Source organism: Carassius auratus, chromosome 7 (genome assembly GCF_003368295.1).
Source record: "Carassius auratus strain Wakin chromosome 7, ASM336829v1, whole genome shotgun sequence".
Classification (NCBI taxonomy): domain Eukaryota; kingdom Metazoa; phylum Chordata; class Actinopteri; order Cypriniformes; family Cyprinidae; genus Carassius; species Carassius auratus.
The window spans coordinates 2,501-22,810 of record NC_039249.1 but is presented as its reverse complement, the minus strand read 5'-3'; the positions used below and the strand labels follow the sequence as shown (position 1 = coordinate 22,810).

Below are 20,310 nucleotides of genomic sequence, written 5' to 3'. Positions count from 1 at the left end.
AGATAATGGTACTACCATATTTATGAACATAACTGTGTATGTCAGACCATAAATCCTCAAAGATTATAAAAATTCTATGATTGTATTTCTTTTTTTTCATACTTTTTTTTCCCTCTTCAATCTTCTCTCCATTTTTCTTTCTCTCTCTTGACTCGTTTGTTCTTGAATGCACTAACCTCAGTCACCAGCTATCATTAGCATTAGCATTAAAGCTACTGCTTACATGCCTTTATCTGATGATTTGAAAATTACATTTAGGAGAATGTTTTGTAAATCAAATTGAACAAACTCAAGAAATGTAAATCAGGTTCACCGTCATCTTTATGATTTTAAAATGATTGTCTATGAAGATTTTTAAAGATTACTTTTTTTTTTTTTTTGCAAAAATGCTGGATAGAAAAGAAAATGTTTTGTGTAAAAGAAGATTTGAAGAGAAAAAATAAATAAAAAATAATGGTGAGAAAAAAACGTTTTATGGAAAGGAAAAAATGAAAAGATAACATAAACCTTGAAGATAAAATAAATAATAATAATAATTCACACAGACAAACGCTCAGCTCAAACAACCACCAGTCTCATGTCCTTCCTGAATCACCCCTTAGTCTTTCTTCTTTCCTGCAATAAAATCCTTCTCCCCCAAAACCAAAAACCTTTAGAGAAAAAAGATAAAAATAAATGTCTTTTTTTTTTTAGAAAAAAAGAAAAGAAAAAATAATTGGAGAGAGAGATTGAAAAAGTTTTGTGCAGAGAAAAAAAAGTTACTTGGCAAGAAAGAGAAATCAGTAGAGAAAAAAATTTGAGGAAAAAGAAAACATTGGAGTGAAAAAACAAATCAGAGAGAGAGAAAAACAGGGCAAAACAATTAAAGACAATAAAAAAAAAAGGAAATCATTTTGATCAGAGCTTCTATTAAATCTGAAATGTCTCTGTTTTTGACTGTCTCTTCAGAAACTGTTCTTTCGCTTTCTTCAACATAAAAGAGAGGGAGGGAGGGAGGGAGAGAGAGAGCGCATTATCATGCAGTACCAACCTCGGCCACGGGGTGCCACTATAATTTAGCATGAAATCTGATGCTTACACTGCTTTCTGTATTTAGACTTGTTTAAGTACATTTCTTTTAAGCTGTGGTTTGGCAAATAAGAATCGAGACAAAATCTGATTAAATATATGCATATATGACCTTAGAATTTTTTAAAATTTTTATCTAAAAATTCTAAAGAATCCATGAAGAATCTTAAGACCTGGGCTCAGAAAAGATCCAAGATAATTTTCTTCCACCTTGACTTTCTCCTCACATTGCGGCTCAGGGCTTCCATTCAATATAAATCATGCTGTCGAAGCTGAACTGTTTCTGACTGCGTCTGACTGTCGTATCATGAGATTCAGTGGTCAGAGAACTCAGTCAGTGTTTGTACGGTGATGAACAAAGAAAACAGGCCTGTCGCACAGTGATAGGAAATAAAACTAACATTAATTAGCATCTACAAGTAATAAATTATCATCCCATTAAAAATTATAATGAATTATAAATTGTAAAATAATTACTATTACAATATTGCCAGCTTCAGTTTGATAGTCTGATCATTGGCATTATAAACCACGTGGCGTTATGAGAATAAAAGACTTTCCGGCACTCACATAAATGTGTTTTAGGAGTCCACAGCTACACTGTACTATAAATACACTCCAGTTTACACTCTCAAAGTGTTTGTGTGGAGCTGAAGTGAGGAAAACTATTCTGGAAGGAAAGTGTGAATCAGAAATAAGCACACGACACGGGGTGTAAGAAGTATATAACCAATTGTATTCCCTTCTGATAATATACACGTATGCAGATTCATCTCACTGGGACACTCTACAATAACATTTAGAAAGAACAAGAGAGCTGAGGAGAAACACATCCAATAAACCTGAACTGGAACGGATAGAATGGAAACACATTCACACAGACAAACGCTCACACAAACACACAGAGATGGAAGAGTGAAATCGAATGATGATGATGACGTCTGGTCCTCATTGAGTGAGAATGGAGTATGAACAGCCCTCCACACGCTGAGTAAAGCGAGCAACATGATTTAAACGGAGGATGATGACGATGAGCAAAGTCTTCTGGATACAAGGAGATACTCTCCTGCCTGTAAAGGAAATGTTCTCTTGTAAACCAAATCACATTTTGCTGTTTTATACTAAAAAGAGCATCTGCTTTCTGGAATCCGATTCACTGATCTTTGCAATTCACTGCACTTTCTTTTTTTGTTTTTCTTTTTTTTTTCTTACGGATGATAATTAGGAAAAACATCTCTTTTAGCACTGGGATGAGATTCAAATATTTAGACATTTCACAAACTGTTTTAAACATTTTCTTTTCAATGTAGAGTTTAGTTCTTTTCATAGAGTTGAGAAAATTTGAATACTAGAGTTCAAGATGTACATCTTCCAAGGAACAAGCCATTTTGTCTTTCATTTGAGAGTTCGTTCCATTAAATGCTCAAAGTTCATACCTTCTTTCCTCCTGAGAGAACGTGGTCAAAGACGCAGCTGAGTTTACGTTCCCTACATGGGATTTACATTAATTGGATCGTTATTGTCTTTTCCCTTTGACATTGTGACTAAATAAAAAAGCACACATACAGACACACACACATATAGAAAACAAAACAAAAGACTAGCATCCTGCTCTGCTGTTTTCCACTGATACGGTTTGTTGGCATGATCAAGCACATCAGACCTTCAGTTGCTCATGTCCCTTTGTCTTTGTATTTGAATATATCTATTTGCTGCTGGGGGTTTCATGTTCTTAAATGTGGAGCAGAAACCAAGATCCTCAGCGGGTCCAGGACAGATCCTTGGGGAACCCCAAAAACACACAACAAATATTTGCTTGAATGCAGGGTGACTGCAGGCCACCGAGAGTCCTAGGGGCTTAAGGTATCATCCACAGATGTTTCGCTAGTTGTAACAGTTTGATATATAGATATATATTTATTTGTTTAACTCCACAGAACAGTTTTTGTCTCTTTTCATTTTGAATACCACATGCTGGAAACACAACAGAATTACGTTGCATCTGCTCCTGAGCACCAAGGAGAAAAAGAGAGAACAAGCCAAGAAAGGGTGTGAGGAAAGAGAGAAAGAGAGGGATGATGGGATGGGAGAATGGAAACGTGAATCACTTGGAAAGAGAGGGAGACGGATTTGACACGGAGCTGGTTTGGCAGTATTACGGAGTAGTGTGACTGCTAAACGTTTTCGCCACCATCTGTTCCTGAAATGTCACCAATGCCAAGCCGTTCCAACTGAACTGCTCTCATTCCCAAACGATTCTCAACCGCATCCAATACTCGAATGGAGCAACAATGGGTCGCCCAATCAGCCTGGCATACGGGGGTGTTTTGACATCAGATTAGGAGATTTTATGAATATTGAGGACTAGTATTAACAAAGTACAAACTAGAGTGTTAAATTACAAGTGAGGGAATTTTTATTTTGGTAATTGGGATTAGTTATCAAAAATGGAAATGAGGGAGGGGGTGATTCTGAATCCTATGTGCTTTCGAACTCATATACTCTCTTACTGGAAATGAAAACTACAGCTAGATTGGAAATTAAAGAGACTGGTAAACTGCAATAAATACTCGGACCTCCCTTTCCATTCCTCATCCTATCTCTCTCCTTCTCCCCCTCGCTTCCACCTCGGTCCCTCTGGAGGCCGAGCTCAGACGTAATACTCCTTGTCTTTGTTCTTCTTGCTCTTTGTGCCCATCTTGGCTGCACCGGGTTGCTTCTCCTTCACCAGGGCTCCGTTGCTTTGCGTGGCCGAGTTGCTGATGTAGTTGCGACTCTGGTCCACCTGGTAGGAGCCTTCGTCGCGGTTGCGGTACTTGTACATGGCATAGAGTAGGATGAGGATACAGAGAGCGGCTGCAGCCACAATGCCCACCACCATGCCCGTCGTGCTACTGGACTCTCGGATCACCTCCACTGCTCCTGGAGGCCCTCGGTCTGGTGATGAGGGGTCTGTAGTGGGCACATGGGGAAAATTGGGAGGATATGTTATACCTGGGACATGCCGGTGCCGCCCGCCATGTTCCGGGTCGCCCGACGGCTGTATGGGCGGCAGCAGCACCTGGTCACGGGTGTTCATTTTACCCGCGGGGATGTTGGGGCCACTGTTGATGCCGGGTTTGAGCCGGGGCACCGGGGGGGCCGTGGGGGCGAACGGGAGCGGAGGGCGAGGGGACTTGGGATTACGTGCGATTGGCCGGTCGCCTCGGGGGTCCCCGGCTGCAGGGGGAGGGGGGAGTACAGTCCGGTCAGTGACAAGGGGGGAGTTTTTATAATAATCCTCATCATCGGACTCCGTCATCTCGCCCGAGCCGTAGGCCGAGACCTCCATGGGCTCTTCACAGTCCTCCTGGTCCAGCGGACAGGGGGGCCGGCCGGGCAAGGGGAGAGAATCTTTGGTGGTCTCGAGCAAGGTGAGGAAGGGGCGATAGGTCGGGGGCGGGGGAATAACGGGGTAATGTGTCACAATTGATGGGGGGTCAAGGGAATCCACAGTTATAATTGGCAACACTAGTTCACCTCCTAGGATGAAAGAGAGAAGGAACACGGTGTTAGTTGGAACACAAGCAAATTAATGCACAAGAGAGAGAGAAGAACCATCATTAGAACAGCACTAAGACTTAATGAGGTTAGTTCTAAAGTTAGTTTCGTTAGCATCTATTTAAAATCAGTCTATAAACAGCTAGGCTAAGGCTAAGTCACTACAGCTGCATACATTACAGGGTTAGAGTAATACAGAGAAATATTAAGTTAAGTGCTAGACCAGCTAGAAGGTACATTCATGTAAAAATCCTACAAAAACAGTTCTACATCTGTGCTAATGCTAATGCTAGCTGTGCTAACCTCCACTTACTGACTGCATGTTTAAGAAGAGAGCAAACCACGTAGTACAGGTCACTTACATCAACAAATTGGCCGCATGATTTTTGCATGAAAAAAAAAATTACAAAAACAAAGCTGTGTAAGATTGTTCTGGGATAGTGATAAACAAATTTCAGCCCATGTTTAAAAGTAGGTAAAGTGTTTTGAACTCATCATTCAGTGAATGTTTTCCCAGAGCTCATAAGGCTCATAATCCCCGCTCCCCGTTGGCATGGTGATAGCTTTCTAATGATGAGGATCTATATGCAAAACTTTCCACTCTCACCCCAGGGTACCAAAGGTGATATTTTCAAATTACTGTCCCACAATACTCCCCCCCCCCAAAACACAGACCAAATCTTTCAAGATAATTATCCATAAGCCTGTCCCTTGGAAATATCATACCATGAATAACAAAAGGCTGTATTTTCCCCCGGAATAGGCTTGTCAAGGAATGTCAAAAGTTGAAATTACACACAACGTATTCAAGTATTCATTAGAATTCAGCTCAGATTTGTCAAACAATTTCATCTGTGGCATCACCACCTGAGATGGAGCAAGAATGTAGGAAAACTGGGTGCAGAAGAGATTATTTTGTTTAAACACATAATGCACATTGTTTTTCATATGATGAGGCAAATTAGTGTGACAAACATTGCTGGGGGGGGTGGGGGGTTTGGCTGTGATCTGTGCGCTTTGGGAAACCTCCTCAAACCATGGCATCAACACGGCACCCACCCCTTAACCAGAAGAACCTTCAAAAAGGCCATCCTGTTTGCATACTGATGAACAGAGTCATTAAGCTCAAAACTCAGAATCTACCAGGAGGAAAGGTTACATTAACATTCAGAACACACATACATCTGTTAGAAGCTGAAAAGGAAACAGTATGTTAATGGTATCTTTTACAGAGTCTGTCCCACCCATCAGCCCCGCTGTAGAAGCGTGCATCTGCGGGTTGAGAGTCTGGGGAGCGCTTCAGAATAAAATTAATGCACATTTACCACCGACAAATATTTTTTACCCATTGCTTGAAAAAAGTTGCTGGAGGCGACCAGCCATTTAGAGGAACGATCTGTCAAGGGCGCCGAATGTCTGATAATTCAGTAACTGACACCGCCGAGACCACGTGTTAATGTGCCACTGGGCACAACGATATTTCCTTCTTTTATTAAATTTGTTGGAATATCTTACGATACACAAGGAAATCCAGAGCAATCTGTTCCCAAAGAGGGCGGAATCGCTCTCAGGAGAGGAACCTTCAATCCTGATATTACCTTCTAGTATCTTCTCTAAAATGCACATGAAGGAGAACTAATGGAAATGAGCAAAGATATGCAAACGCTAAACTTTCTCAAACCGTCAATCCGCAGACGCACAAGTCAGTGAACGTTTGCACAACCCATCAGTCGTCTGTGTGTTCGTGACAAATCTCATATAGATAAGAAATCTTTGTTCCAGCAGTATGTGATTGGTCAAAGTTGCCTCCTGTGACAGTTGCGTTGATAACAAGAACAACATCAGAATAGCATCATGACTCATGCGTACAAACGGATATCTCACATGCTTAGCGCAGTGCTGTTCTCACTTGTTTCTAGATGATTGTCTGTAGTGGAACTGGAGTAATGACTGCAGCTTTATTCATGCTTTTATTTCTTAAACTGCAACAGATGACACTTACGTCTGTCTGTTGTAAATCCATCGCGAGATATGCAATTTAAGCCAGACAAACTACTAGAGACGCACTGTTCTTTAACTGGCAAATTAAATGTCATTAACAATTAGAAATCAAGAATCCTGAACTAGTCTAGCACAGAGCACCTGCATAAACACAAAGTAAAAATAGACACTTTTGTGCTTATACTGCAGTTTTGAGATGAAAATGGAAATACAAGCACAGCAACAAAACAAAAACAAAATATCTTTTCTCTCCTTCACTGAATTCATGATCAGTCTTGGGTAAGATACTCTAAACAAGTCATTAATTAATAGCTACTAATTACATCTTCAACATTAAAATTAGATTACTATCTCTCAAAAAGTAATGCATGTCATATCAGCCTCAAACAGTTGAACAAAACAAGGACAGACATGAAATCGCTCTTTTAATTATTTGAAATAAATAAATTTGATTCCTGAATCAAAATAAATGACTCTTGAGCTGGCCAAAGTATTTAAAGGTTACAATTAACAAATGTTCTAACCATATGTTCATTTATGTTAAATCCACTATTGATTTATACAGAATTTGTTTTATAGTTTATAAAGAATGTAAAGCAATTACAACAGAAGTAACTAAGAAAAGAAAAATCAAGAGTTATCTCTCTCAGAAATGAAAGACTTTTACACCCAATATTGTTCATGATTCTGAGATCGGTCTAAATGCACTGTAAAATATGATTTTCTTTTACAGCTTTTTTTAGTCTTGTTTTGCAGTACAAATATCTAAACTTCCTTAAATCAGGTTACATTTACTTGAGAAGCAAAATTAAAATATTATGTCTTCAAAAAAAAAAAAAAGAAAAAAAAAAAGAAATGAAATTACTTTATGCTTTTAGGGAGCAAGAAAACAATCCACTATTGGGCTAGGAAGAAAAAAAAAAAACTATTCAATTGAAAAACAGGTAGATTTTTCTTACCTCATAGAAATTTGTTTCTTCATTAAAATGTAAACACTTAATTTAGAATATTATTTATTTATTTATTTACCCCCCCTCTCTAACCTAGTTTTCTTCCTCACAAGTAATTGTATCTTGATTTGAGAATGATTTGATATGATTACTGGAAAATAATACAAAAATACTGAAGTGTTTTGTCCTGGAGGTTTGAGCAGAACCCTGCACGTTGAATGGATGCTCTACTGGATCATTAATGACAAGATGAGCAGCACAATGAGAGAGACTCGTATGTCCAGAATAAAGTCCAGCTTGTTTTGGACATTCAGGAGCCTGTTTACATCCACACAGTAATGAAAGCTGGAAATGTGACTGCTGTTTGCTGCGGGCGCTCCTGCCATGGGGAAGGCTGAGATTGGAGTTGTCTCTCTCTTAGCTAATTTGATTTTGAAGCTGAACACTAGAGAGATGGCGGGGGTGAGACCGACCCCGACGCTTAATAATTGACGACAGAAGACACCGGGAGCCTAGACGCTCAGAGAGACTGAGATTAACCTCTATAAATGTACTCGCTTCACATCAAACCACACATTTCATATGTAGCAGGATGAAATATTCATGTTTGTTTTGTTAGTCTTGCTTCTGCAACTAATAAATTAATCTTGATTATATTTGAAGAGACACAGAGATGCTTTATTGTTTCTATAAAGCCAGTGAACCCAATTTCTAAAGCTATAAATCAAAACCTGCTTCTTGTTCTTATATATATATATATATATATATATATATATATATATATATATATATAGTCTTTCTTTATATACATAAGAATTAATTGTTGAAATGCCTCACATATAATGAATGTATATGCAGGATAAATGCTTCACTGCATACAACATTGTTAAGTAAAACTATTCAAATCATTTTTGTTCACTGCATATAAATATATCAATATTTAAATAAATCGAATGATTAAATAATACAAAGTAAAAATTGTTAAAATTAGAAATGTTGGCTTGGAACCTAACTGAAATAACTTAAACTTAATAAAATAAATACCCCTCCCCTCTAAAACTAAATAAAATGACAAAAGCCCAAAAACAAAACTACTAAAACTGAAATAAAAAATAAAGCAAAATAGAAATATTAGCCTGTACAATTAAATATTACAGACTGAAGTGTGTGTGTTTGTTTGTGTATGTGTGTGTAACAGTCAGTCTGTCTTGTTTGTGTGTAACAGTCACACTACAGTATACTTTAGTGTGTTTGTATAAAAGTTATAAAAGTTTGTATAAAATAGTGTATTTGTTGGTTAGTCAGACTGTAGTGTGTCAGTCAGACTGTCATGTGTTTGTGTGTAACAGTCAGACTGACAAGTGTTTGTTATAGTCATACTGTTGTGTGTTTGTGTGTAGCAGACTGTCTCGTCTTTGTGTGTGACAGTCAGACTGTCATGTGTTTGTGTGTAACAGTCAGACTGACAAGTGTTTTAGTAACAGTCAGACAGTAGTGTGTTATTTGTGTAACAGTCAGACTGTCTCTGGTTTGTATGTAACAGCCACACTGACAAGTGTTTCTTATAGTCATGCTGTTGTGTGTTTGTGTGTGTCAGTCAGACTGTCATGTGTTTGTGTGTGTCAGCCAGACTGTCATGTGTTTGTGTGTAACAGTCAGACTGTCTAATGTTTGTGTGTAACAGGCAGACTGTCATGTGTTTGTGTAACAGTCAGACTGTCTAATGTTTGTGTGTAACAGTCAGATGACAGTCTACTTTAGTGTGTTTGTATAAAAGTTATAAAAGTTTGTATAAAATAGTGTATTTGTTGGTTAGTCAGACTGTAGTGTGTCAGTCAGACTGTCATGTGTTTGTGTGTAACAGTCAGACTGACAAGTGTTTGTTATAGTCATACTGTTGTGTGTTTGTGTGTAGCAGACTGTCTCGTCTTTGTGTGTAACAGTCAGACTGTATTGTATTTGTGTGTAACAGTCAGAGTGATGTGTGCTTGTTATAGTCATACTGTTGTGTGTTTGTGTGTAGCAGACTGTCTCGTCTTTGTGTGTGACAGTCAGATTGTCTTGTGTTTGTGTGTAACAGACTGAAATGTGTTTGTTATAGTCATACTGTTGTGTGTTTGTGTGTAGCAGACTGTCTCGTCTTTGTTTGTGACAGTCAGACTGTCATGTGTTTGTGTGTAACAGTCAGACTGACAAGTGTTTGTGTAACAGTCAGACAGTAGTGTGTTATTTGTGTAACAGTCAGACTGTCTAATGTTTGTGTGTAACAGGCAGACTGTCATGTGTTTGTGTAACAGTCAGACAGTAGTGTGTTATTTGTTTAACAGTCAGATTGTCTAATGTTTGTGTGTAACAGTCAGACTGACAAGTGTTTGTGTAACAGTCAGACTGTCTCTGGTTTGTATGTAACAGCCAGACTGACAAGTGTTTGTTATAGTCATGCTGTTGTGTGTTTGTGTGTGACAGTCAGACTGTATTGTATTTGTGTGTAACAGTCAGACTGATGTGTGCTTGTTATAATCATGTTGTTGTGTGTTTGTGTGTAACAGTAAGACTGATGTGTGCTTGTTATAGTCATGTTGTTGTGTGTTTGTGTGTAACAGTCAGATTGTCTTGCGTGTGTGTGTAACAGACCGATGTGTGTTTGTTATAGTCATGCTGTTGTGTGTTTATGTGTAGCGGTCAGACTGTCTCATCTTTGTGTGTAACAGCCAGACTGTAGTGTGTTGTGTGTAACATTCAAACTGTCTCATCATCACAATCTATCTATGCAGCTGTAGGTTTGAGATATAATGCTGTTTGTATGTTTGTGTCTAACAGTCACTCTGTTGTGTGTAAAAGTCAGACTATTGTCTTTGAAACAGTCTGTAGTTTGTTGTGTAACAGTCGGGCTGTAGTGTGTTTCTGAGCAACAGCCAGACTGTAGTGTGTGTGTGTGTGTTCATAACAGTCAGTCTGTCTTGTTTTTGTTTAACACTCTGCTGTGTTAAAGTCAGAATGAAGTGTGTTTGTGTGTAACAGTCAGACTGTCACATGTTTGTAAGTCAGAATGTAGTGTGTTTGAAACTGTCGATCATAACACACTACTAGAGAGACTGGAAAACTGGGTCGGGCTTTCTGGGATGGTACTCAAATGGTTCTTGTCAATCTTAGAAGGGTACTCAGATGTGCTAAAACAGTAGTCAAATGTAAATCTAGACTCAAAACCCATGTGTTTAGCTGTGCATTTATTGAATGAGCACTGTGCCATTTCCGAAATGATTGCACTGTGTTTTACGTATTCACTGTATTTTATGTAAAATCATTTTCTATTTCTACTTGTTTTAAATTCATTTTAAATAAGTCAATTTTAAAATCATTTCCAAAGTTTTAAAATTGCTTGTTTTATTTTTGTCCTTCAAGATCATTTTACTTTCTATTATGTTTGTGTGTTACAGTCATACTCTGGTGTGTTTGTGTGTTACAGTCAGATTGTTGTGCAGTTGTAGTTTCAGCTCATTATAAAGTGGAGAATGGTCGGCAGGCTCCAGTGAATGATATAATTAGGAGCTTCTAATGTGGGCAGAGATTAATTGGCCCATGGAGATCAGCTGAGATGAGGGACGTTTCTGTGGGACCCTGGAGCAGAGATTTCTGTCCCTCCATCCATCCGTCCGTATCTCTCTGCTTCATCTGTGGCTCATCTATCTATTTCATGATCCAGCAGATGAGGAACATGCTAATGCAAGTCAGAGCCCCTCTCTCTCTCTCCTCTCTGTGTTTGATTTGTACTTCATCTTTCTTGTTTTCTTTTTACTTTGTTGTCCAGCATTTGACGGTGAGTCACACAGTTTGTTTGCTCTCTTTGTCCTTCTTTTCTGCTCCAGTGTGCAATAGAAATATTTGCTTTCAGAAACACAGATGAACTGCTGCTCACCCTCAGATGGGTGCTATGGTGTGCCTTGGAGGTTTCTGGGGTGTTCTGAAGCATTGTTGGTGGTTGCTAGGCAGATGCTGGTATGTTGCTAAGGTGTGTCAGTGATTTCTATGTAGTGTATAGCTGGATTCTAAGGTGTTGCTAGGATAGATCTGGTTCAGTCTGTCTCCTCTTGATCTTCAGCTGCTGTTATTATCACATGATGAAACCCGTGACGAGTCTTCTAACACATGAATCACCTGACATGAGACTGTCGCCTCTGGGTTGCTTAGTTGGGGTCACTTCATTTACAGTTACACAGACACTGTTTAAACTGAACTGAGCTGGATGATGACATCACTGAATTCAATGATGAACTGCCCTTTGCAGTATTGACAAACTGTTTTCATTTAATTCTGTTAAAAGCACTAGATGAATAAAGGTGACTTGACTTGACTTCAACATGAGAAAATAATCTCTTTTAGTTTCCTTAATTTATATTTATTATGAATTATATTTATAATTGATCAGGCTCCAACACTCAAAGCTACTTTATGAAATGAAAATGATTAAAGACATTGTATGGTACAATATACATTTATTAATAACTTCAAACCATAAGAGTTCATTCTACATGACATTAATTTAGGTTGAATCTGATTGTCAGCTTTAAGTGAGGCATATTTTGTCCAATCACAGCTGCACACTGGATGAGATTGTGTGTGTGTGTGTGTGTTTACAGCATATAAAACACACAAGGATGATAAGACTGACTCACCGTTTCCAGGCTCACACTCCTCGAGATCTTCATCATCACTCGGACATTCTGCTGACGCTACTAAGAGATCGTCAGTATTCTGCAGATAAAAGGAAAGTCAGACAGTCAGTACAGTGTCTGTCTTCAATATAATGAATTAAAAATACATCAGACCCCAACCACATCTATAGACACAGCTGTCATGAGACGATCCCTCACACTCTCTGACTGCAGCTCTGCTTTCAGTCCATTAATCAGGTGCCCATGTGTAAATATATAATGTCGTATCTGAACACACAGAGCACTGGAGACTGTCATCTCTGAGCCAAAGCTGCCAGACACAGTGTCTGAAATCATTCTCATCCGTTTCTCATGACACGTCAAACTAATTTCAGCATCTGCGCTTACAGAGAAAATGAATCTCTGAGGAAAACACACAGTCAGCGGTGAAACCTCAGCAGAGAGATTCTCCATCAAAGAGCTTCTGATCAGACCTGTGATTGACTTCCTGTCCCTCTGTCTGACTTCCTGTCCATCCATCTGCTTGTCCATCTTTCCATTTATCTGTCCCTACAACTATTTGTCTGTCTATCCATCTATCTTTCCATCAGTCTTTCTGTCCGTGCATTTGTATGTCTATCTGTGCATCCATCCATCCATCCATCTATCTCTCTATCTCGTATCCATCTATCATCTTCCCTTTTGTCTGTTCATCCATCCATCTACTAAAATAAAAAAAATAAAAAATCTGAACTGATTGTTACTAAAATATTTAGGAATACAAACTCTTCCAAAATGTAATTCTGATGATAGATACAGTATACGTAAATAAGTGTATGAAGAGAAGCAGTACTTGGCGTTAGTCCTGGATGCACGGATTGGTTGTGTGACCGTGAACTGGACGAGGAACTCATTCTCTGCAGATTTATTTGACGCTCACACTCGCTGAACCAGCCGCGGGACACAATCCTGTTTTCTTTTAATTAGTTCTGAAAAGCTGCAGACTATTGTACTGAAGCCTGGAGTGGTTCTTCACTTATTTATTTCATAAAGTCATATTTATTAGAGACTACATCATTTGGAGCGCCGTGATCAAAATCACATTTCAGCATCACGTGTTCCTGTAACCCAACATGACATTTCAGTTGTGCGGAATCGTTTAATTCGTCCTCAGCCCGGTGAATACATTAACGCCACAGCCCCGAAACCATTCCCCCTGGAAAAGGCTTTTGTTCTTCAAATATTAAAGGGCTGCTGTTTTGAATGTTTCGTTGCCATTATCAAATGTCTCTTCTTGTTTGTGAAACATTGAGCTGGATTCTCAGTACAGGAAGAGGAAATCTATAACTGCAGGCAAACGCTGGCGTGTGTTTTCATGCTTGTGAGATGAGTTGTAGTATCCGGTATACAGTCCAACAGCTCATGAGGACATTTAAGATGGCTGTGGGTCACTGCTGTACATCTGACATTTCTGAGGGTTTTTTGAGATTGTACGCAGACTGTAGGCCTGTGGTGTCACGACAGCTTCATTTAAACAGCCTGTACATACTGTTTCAGACCTACTTCTGCTACTGGAGCACCGCTACAGCAAAAGATCTGCAGAATGAAGTTACTATTACAGAATTTCCACAGCTGATTCTACTGCACTGCCTGTTTAGCCCCGCCCACCGATTCTACATCACTGCCTGTTTAGCCCCGCCCACCGATTCCACATCACTGCCTGTTTAGCCCCGCCCACCGATTCTACACCACTGCCTGTATAGCCCCGCCCACCGATTCTACATCACTGCCTGTATAGCCCCACCCACCGATTCCACATCACTGCCTGTTTAGCCCCGCCCACCGATTCTACACCACTGCCTGTATAGCCCCACCCACCAATTCCACATCACTGCCTGTTTAGCCCCGCCCACTGATTCTACACACCTGTTTTTGTCAGCAGGATCACCCTGAATTTTGTGATGTTATCTGCCATCAATGCGACAGGATTGCTGTAATATTGTGAGATAGATATTGTGTGTAGTTGTGGTGGTGAGTCTATTTGGGGGCTGTTTTTCAATCCCAGTCCGTATACATATATCAATCCTGCAGCCCTACAGTCTGTTGATCATCACAGAAATGAATCCTGACACTCATTAAAAACCAGAGAAGAACTGTTCTCCCACACACTGGATCTTTTGCTCCTGTTTTCTCTGTCTGATCGTAGTGTAACTGTTACTGACCTGCGTGACGCTGTCTCTCATGGTGGGCGAGCGCTGTCTGCGGGTGGTGGTGGTGGCCATGGTGGTGGTGGTCTCCATGATGGTGGTGGACATGTCTGCGAGGGGTGTGGTGGAGGTGGTGTCGGTGCTCATGACGGAGGGCACGTCTCCCACCAGACGCAGGTTCCCCTGCACCTGAACGTTCGGATCGCCCTCCGCCGCCAGCTTCAGCACCTGCAGGCCGTTATAGTACAGCCCCGAGACCTGACCCTGGAAGTTACGGCCCTTCTCACCCCCGCCCACCTTAATGAAGGCCTGGCTGTTGAAGATGGTCAGCTGCCGACCTGCGGAGGGCGAGAAACACACCCTGCCATCAGCCTCGGGTCACTGAGAGACACACACACACGGAGAAACACCCGCAAACACACCCGATAACACCCTGAGACCACAGCCAGACTCTGAATGATACAGCTCTTACTGCGTCCTACAAAACATCAGAATACATCAACGGCAAATCAACTGGAGAGCAAAGAGAAACACCAAACAGAAGAAAAATAGGAAAACAAACAAAAATACAAAAATAATGAACAGAAAATTCAAATTCAAATTCAAAAGAAAAAACAAACAAGTAGTAAAAACTAAATTAATGAAATAAAACTAAACATATCACAAATAAATAATTAAACAAATAAATACAATATGAAGGAAAGCAAAAAAAGAGAATAGACAGAAAATGAATTATTAAAAATAGAAATAATAATAGTAAGGAAGAATAAATAGAATTGGAAGAAGAAAACATGTAAATGAAAATAGAACATAATCAAAAATAAACAAATAAATAAATACATCATCTATCCATCTATGTGTGTGTGTGTGTGTGTGTGTGTCTCACTGTATAGTCTGATATAACTGTGTCACATGATGTGCTTTTGCATCTTCTCATACTGTATCACATCACAGTTAAAGCTGGTGGTCAACCTCGCTTGTGTTACCGAGAGTGAGGTTTCTCTCTCATTCACACGCCATCCTCATCCTCATCTCCATGGAAACCTCACGCGGGCAGGATGACCTTTACAGGCTTTCAGAGACGAGAGATGGACAGAATGAATAAGATGGTGAAGATGGGAAGTATTCATAGAGCAGCTGATGATGAAAGACGGACAGAAAGCAAAGGAAAGCAGTTTGTGAGACTGATGGTGTTTGATTCGGATAGTTTTAATGCTTTAATGTTGCCTCCTCCTCCTCCTCCTCTGATGATGATGATGATGGATTAGTGAGGAGATCAAAGCACACACACACACACACACTGGATCCGTCACACATCTCCTCCTCTGTGAATGTGTGTGACTCTCTATTCCTAAACGTTCCTCTGTTCTCCTCCTGTGAGCTTCTCACATCGAGCGAGCGAGCGGAGAGATGTGTGTCTGATTGAGCGTCTGACGTCACGTAACGGATCTGAGCAGGACTGAGAAACCCCCGAAGAATGGAAACGTCCAGCAGTGAGAATTCATGATGTGAGCTGTGAAAAACATCTCCAATCATCTGAGAAACATCAGCGAGTGAGTGAAGATGCTCTGATCAGTCATTCTGAGGAGACCAGTGACCCGCAGGAGACACACAGACAGAGAGAGGAACACATGAACATCATCTGAACAAGAAGAGAAACAACTGTTCAAAATAATCACTAAAACAGAGACAGATAGAAGAGGTAAGATAGAAGGTAGAAGGGAAAAAATTACATGTAAAAATAAATACATATATTGATAAAGAAAAAAGATAAAGATAAAAAATAAACAAATAAATGGAAAAAAAACTAAATAAAATGTTAAAAAACTAAATATAAATAAGTAAACAGATAAACAGATATAATACATAAAAAAATGAATGAAAATAAAAACAGAAAATAAAAAATAACAGAATGAGAGAATAAAATAATTAAAGAAAGAAAGAAAGATAGAATCAGAAAAAGAAGGGAAAATACTGATCCGGATCATTCTGTCATCATTCATCTCAAACCTGTAGGACTCTTCTTCTTTGGTCAAACAGAAAACACTGAGACATTTCTCGATATATCTTCTTTAATGCTCTTTATGTGTGTGTGCTTCCTCTTCTTTGACTGATGACAGAACGATCATGTGTGGGTGAACCGCAGAGCGACCGCTGAGTTCTGCTCTTTATTAAGAACAAATAAACTCACAGATGCAAGACGAGTGAGAAGAGTGCTGCTCCCTAATTACAGAGTGAGTGTGTGTGTGTGTGTGTGTGTGTCACCTCCTCTGATCCAGAGCACTGGAGTGTGTGTGTGTGTGTGTGTCGTCTCCTCTGATCCAGAGCACTGGAGTGTGTGTGTGAGTGTGTGTGTGTGTATGTGTGTGTGAGTGTGTCACCTCCTCTGATCCAGAGCACTGGAGTGTGTGTGTATGTGTGTGTGAGTGTGTGTGTGTGTGTGTGTGTGTGTCGTCTCCTCTGATCCAGAGCACTGGAGTGTGTGTGTATGTGTGTGTGAGTGTGTGTGTGTGTGTGTGTGTGTCGTCTCCTCTGATCCAGAGCACTGGAGTGCGTGTGTATGTGTGTGTGAGTGTGTGTGTGTGTGTGTGTGTGTGTCGTCTCCTCTGATCCAGAGCACTGGAGTGTGTGAGTGTGTGTGTGTGTCGTGTCACCTCTGATCCAGAGCACTGGAGTGTGTGTGTGTGTGTGTGTGCGTGTGTGTGTGTGTGTGTGTGTGTCGTCTCCTCTGATCCAGAGCACTGGAGTGTGTGTGTGTGTGTGTGTGTGTGTGTGTGTGTGTCACCTCCTCTGATCCAGAGCACTGGAGTGCGTGTGTATGTGTATGTGTGTGTGAGTGTGTGTGTGTGTGTGTGTCGTCTCCTCTGATCCAGAGCACTGGAGTGTGTGAGTGTGTGTGTGTGTCGTGTCACCTCTGATCCAGAGCACTGGAGTGTGTGTGTGTGTGTGTGTGTGTGTGTCGTGTTTCCTCTGATCCAGAGCACTGGAGTGTGTGTGTGTGTGTGTGTGTGTGTGTCGTCTCCTCTGATCCAGAGCACTGGAGTGTGTGTGTGTGTGTGTGTGTGTGTGTCGTGTTTCCTCTGATCCAGAGCACTGGAGTGTGTGTGTGAGTGTGTGTGTGTGTGGTCTCCTCTGATCCAGAGCACTGGAGTGTGTGTGTGTGTGTGTGTCTGGTCTCCTCTGAGTGTGTGTTTGATCTGGTGACCCGTGTTCTTCACCAGCAGGACTGAAGGCTGTGAAACTGAAGTTCTGGTGGAAAGTTTCCTCTGCTTCTTCTGTGATGTTTCCTGCTCAACAGGAAGCGGTTGCCGGGGTCACAGGTTGTTGCTATGGTGTTTAACGCATCATCGCATGTGTTTGTGTGTGCATCTGATCTGTGATGGACTTCACTGGAGCTGTGACAGGTGTTCCTCCATCACAGAGATGAAGAGAGAGTCTGGAGAGGATCAGGTGTTTCTGTCTGGAAACACACAAGCTTTCCTCCAGGATCCTGTGCTGTCTGATAGAAAAGCCTGTGTTTCTTCTCTCTGGAGTCATCTAAAAGTGTTCAGACTGAGCCCAAGCGCGGTGATTTAGTAGCGGCGCCAGGCTGTAAAACAAATGTGTTCTGCACTCACATTTCCCCGCTGAGGACTTCCTTCAGGATCCGAAATAAACAGCACAAAAGAAATCAGTGTGCTGCGGTCATCTGTAATCTCTGACTGTGTCGGCTCTACAATAAAAAAGCAGGAGATGAAGGAGCGTCAGATCCAGGAGAAGAGGAGATGATGGAGAGTCATGGGGGACGTTTAGAGCGTGATGAACACCAGCGAGAGAAACACCGGCTTCTGCTGGAATTGAGCTGTTAAACACTTTCTTTCCTCTTCACTGAGCTGCGGAGGTGCTGCCGTCCTGAATTTATAACAGACCCCATCGCTGGACGAGAATGTTCTGTGTGATCGAACTCAACGTCAGACGAGAGACTCTCACACACTCACTGTGACGGATCCGTGCAGTCTGGAGCGTCCTCACACACACACACACACACACAGATCATCCTGGAACCAGCAATCACCTCCATAACAACATACAGACATATTCAGGACTGCTTTCAGTTTTTAAAACAAGACACTACAGTTATAGGATAATATATACTGTGTATATATATCTAGCCTGTAGTGTTTTGCCTTGATTTATCATATTCCTGCATGATCATGGGGTTTATCCAGGATAAGAGCAGGAGTGAATGACTGAGCTTGAGTTCATGAGTTCACATCCAGACTGCCCTCACACACACACATACACACACACACACACACACACGTGACGCTTCACACACTACATCATTCGTTCATCAGACTGTCAGACGTGTACATGTTAAAGGGACCGTATTCTCTCTGAGCAGAGCGTTAACTCGTGAATCACACACATCGCTCTGAGTTTGGTTAGTCTGCGCTCTGTTGAGACGGTTCCTCAGATCTGTGTTCGTTCAGTTATGTGAGTTTAGAAACAGGTTTATGACTGAGGGCTTCATCTTAATCTACTCCAATCAAACGAAGAGAAGAAGAGCGGCGGCCCTCAGGGTTTAGAAGAACAGTTGGTTAAATTCGGATAACCGTTACCTTTTCCCTGACGGTTAACCCTCAACTCCTTTAACCCTTTGAGTGGACAGACGGTCCTGTCCTGTATCCTACAACTTCAGACCTTTCTCTGCGCTCATTTTCAGATCAATAGCACCAAAGCAGTTTAATTTGCAGTTTTATTATAGTTATATAAATGTCTGTTTTATATTTCCTCGTGAAACTTCGTGAACCTTTGCCCACGCTGCAGAACATGACGTTCTTCCTCAGTGTCTGTGTTGTGTTCTTCAGCACAAACATCAAATCATTCTGAAACCAAGACACGTTTACAGAGGATCAAATATGGCAGAAGATAAGAAGTCTTGTTTTCTGAGAAATTAATTCAAATTAAAAACAAGCAGCTGGCAATGACGTCAAAAAAAAAAAGTTTATTTGCCAGATCATTTCTGGTAATTTTGAGAACAGTTTCTGAGAAAACAAGACCTCAGTCATTTAAAACTAGAAATGATCCTTGATTAAAAAAACGTCGACAGGTTTGTGCTGGAAAGCAAGAGAGAAATCCAGAGGAAGGACATCACTTCCAGCAGTACGCTGTAACTCTGAAATAGTTTTTTTCATTTTTTTTCATGTTGCACCAAATTGATTCTTGCATCAAAATCCAACAAGATACCTGTGTTTGCAGCAGACAGATGTGCTAATCAAAGCTAAGATAACACCGGCTGTACTGCAGTCTGCCCTCAGGGTAGTGTGTCCTCAGAGGGAACAGGAACAGGAGTGATTAACAGGAAACTCATGTGAGACAGTGAGTTAAGACCTTCTGGACTCAAAGGGTTAAAGCTGGAGTCAATCTAGAATGACGAGAGCGAAGATGAAACAGAGGCACTGAAATAGAGTCCCTTTAACAGTGCAGTTTCTGCTGGACGGGACTGTCCCATCGGTCAGCAGCTGTGCGTGTGCTGGAGGTCCAGGGAGGGTTATGTGGAGGTTATTGGTCAGGTTAATACTCCTGGAGAAGTGCAGTCCCATCGTCAGAAGAGCGCAGCGCTCCGCATTATTTCACAAATACAGTGAATGAAGAGCAGTAGGACACTAGAAACGTTGTTTTCTCCTCATTCTGAATCTCTCTTCTGCTTTTCACATGCTCGCTGTTGTCCACTCCGTCCATGGGCCTGCACTTCGTCCAGAGATGTGTTTAGCGTGATTAGGTCGTTCGTTAGTGGGGTCTGGTGCTGTTTAATTACCTTTGTCGAGTAGCCACTCGTCAACTACCCGACCGAGTCGGTACGGGATTCTTTGCCTAGCAATAGCCAGCCGTTCACTATCAAAGCCCCCT

At 40.9% G+C, this 20,310-nt stretch overlaps 1 protein-coding gene across 1 annotated transcript in view; it reads right to left on the bottom strand.

Moving 5' to 3' along the window:
* Nucleotides 1-1,783: 1,783 nt before the first annotated feature.
* LOC113105343 (neurexin-2-beta) overlaps nucleotides 1,784-20,310 on the bottom strand; it is a gene marked incomplete at its 5' end in the record, with an annotated part of 18,541 nt that continues 14 nt past the window's right edge. The window contains 4 exons of the mRNA XM_026266383.1: nucleotides 1,784-4,590; nucleotides 12,233-12,311; nucleotides 14,434-14,756; nucleotides 20,219-20,310. The exon at nucleotides 20,219-20,310 is cut by the window's right edge and continues 14 nt beyond it. Coding sequence (XP_026122168.1) covers nucleotides 3,719-4,590; nucleotides 12,233-12,311; nucleotides 14,434-14,756; nucleotides 20,219-20,310 — 1,366 coding nt within the window. The remainder of the gene's footprint in view (nucleotides 4,591-12,232; nucleotides 12,312-14,433; nucleotides 14,757-20,218) is intronic.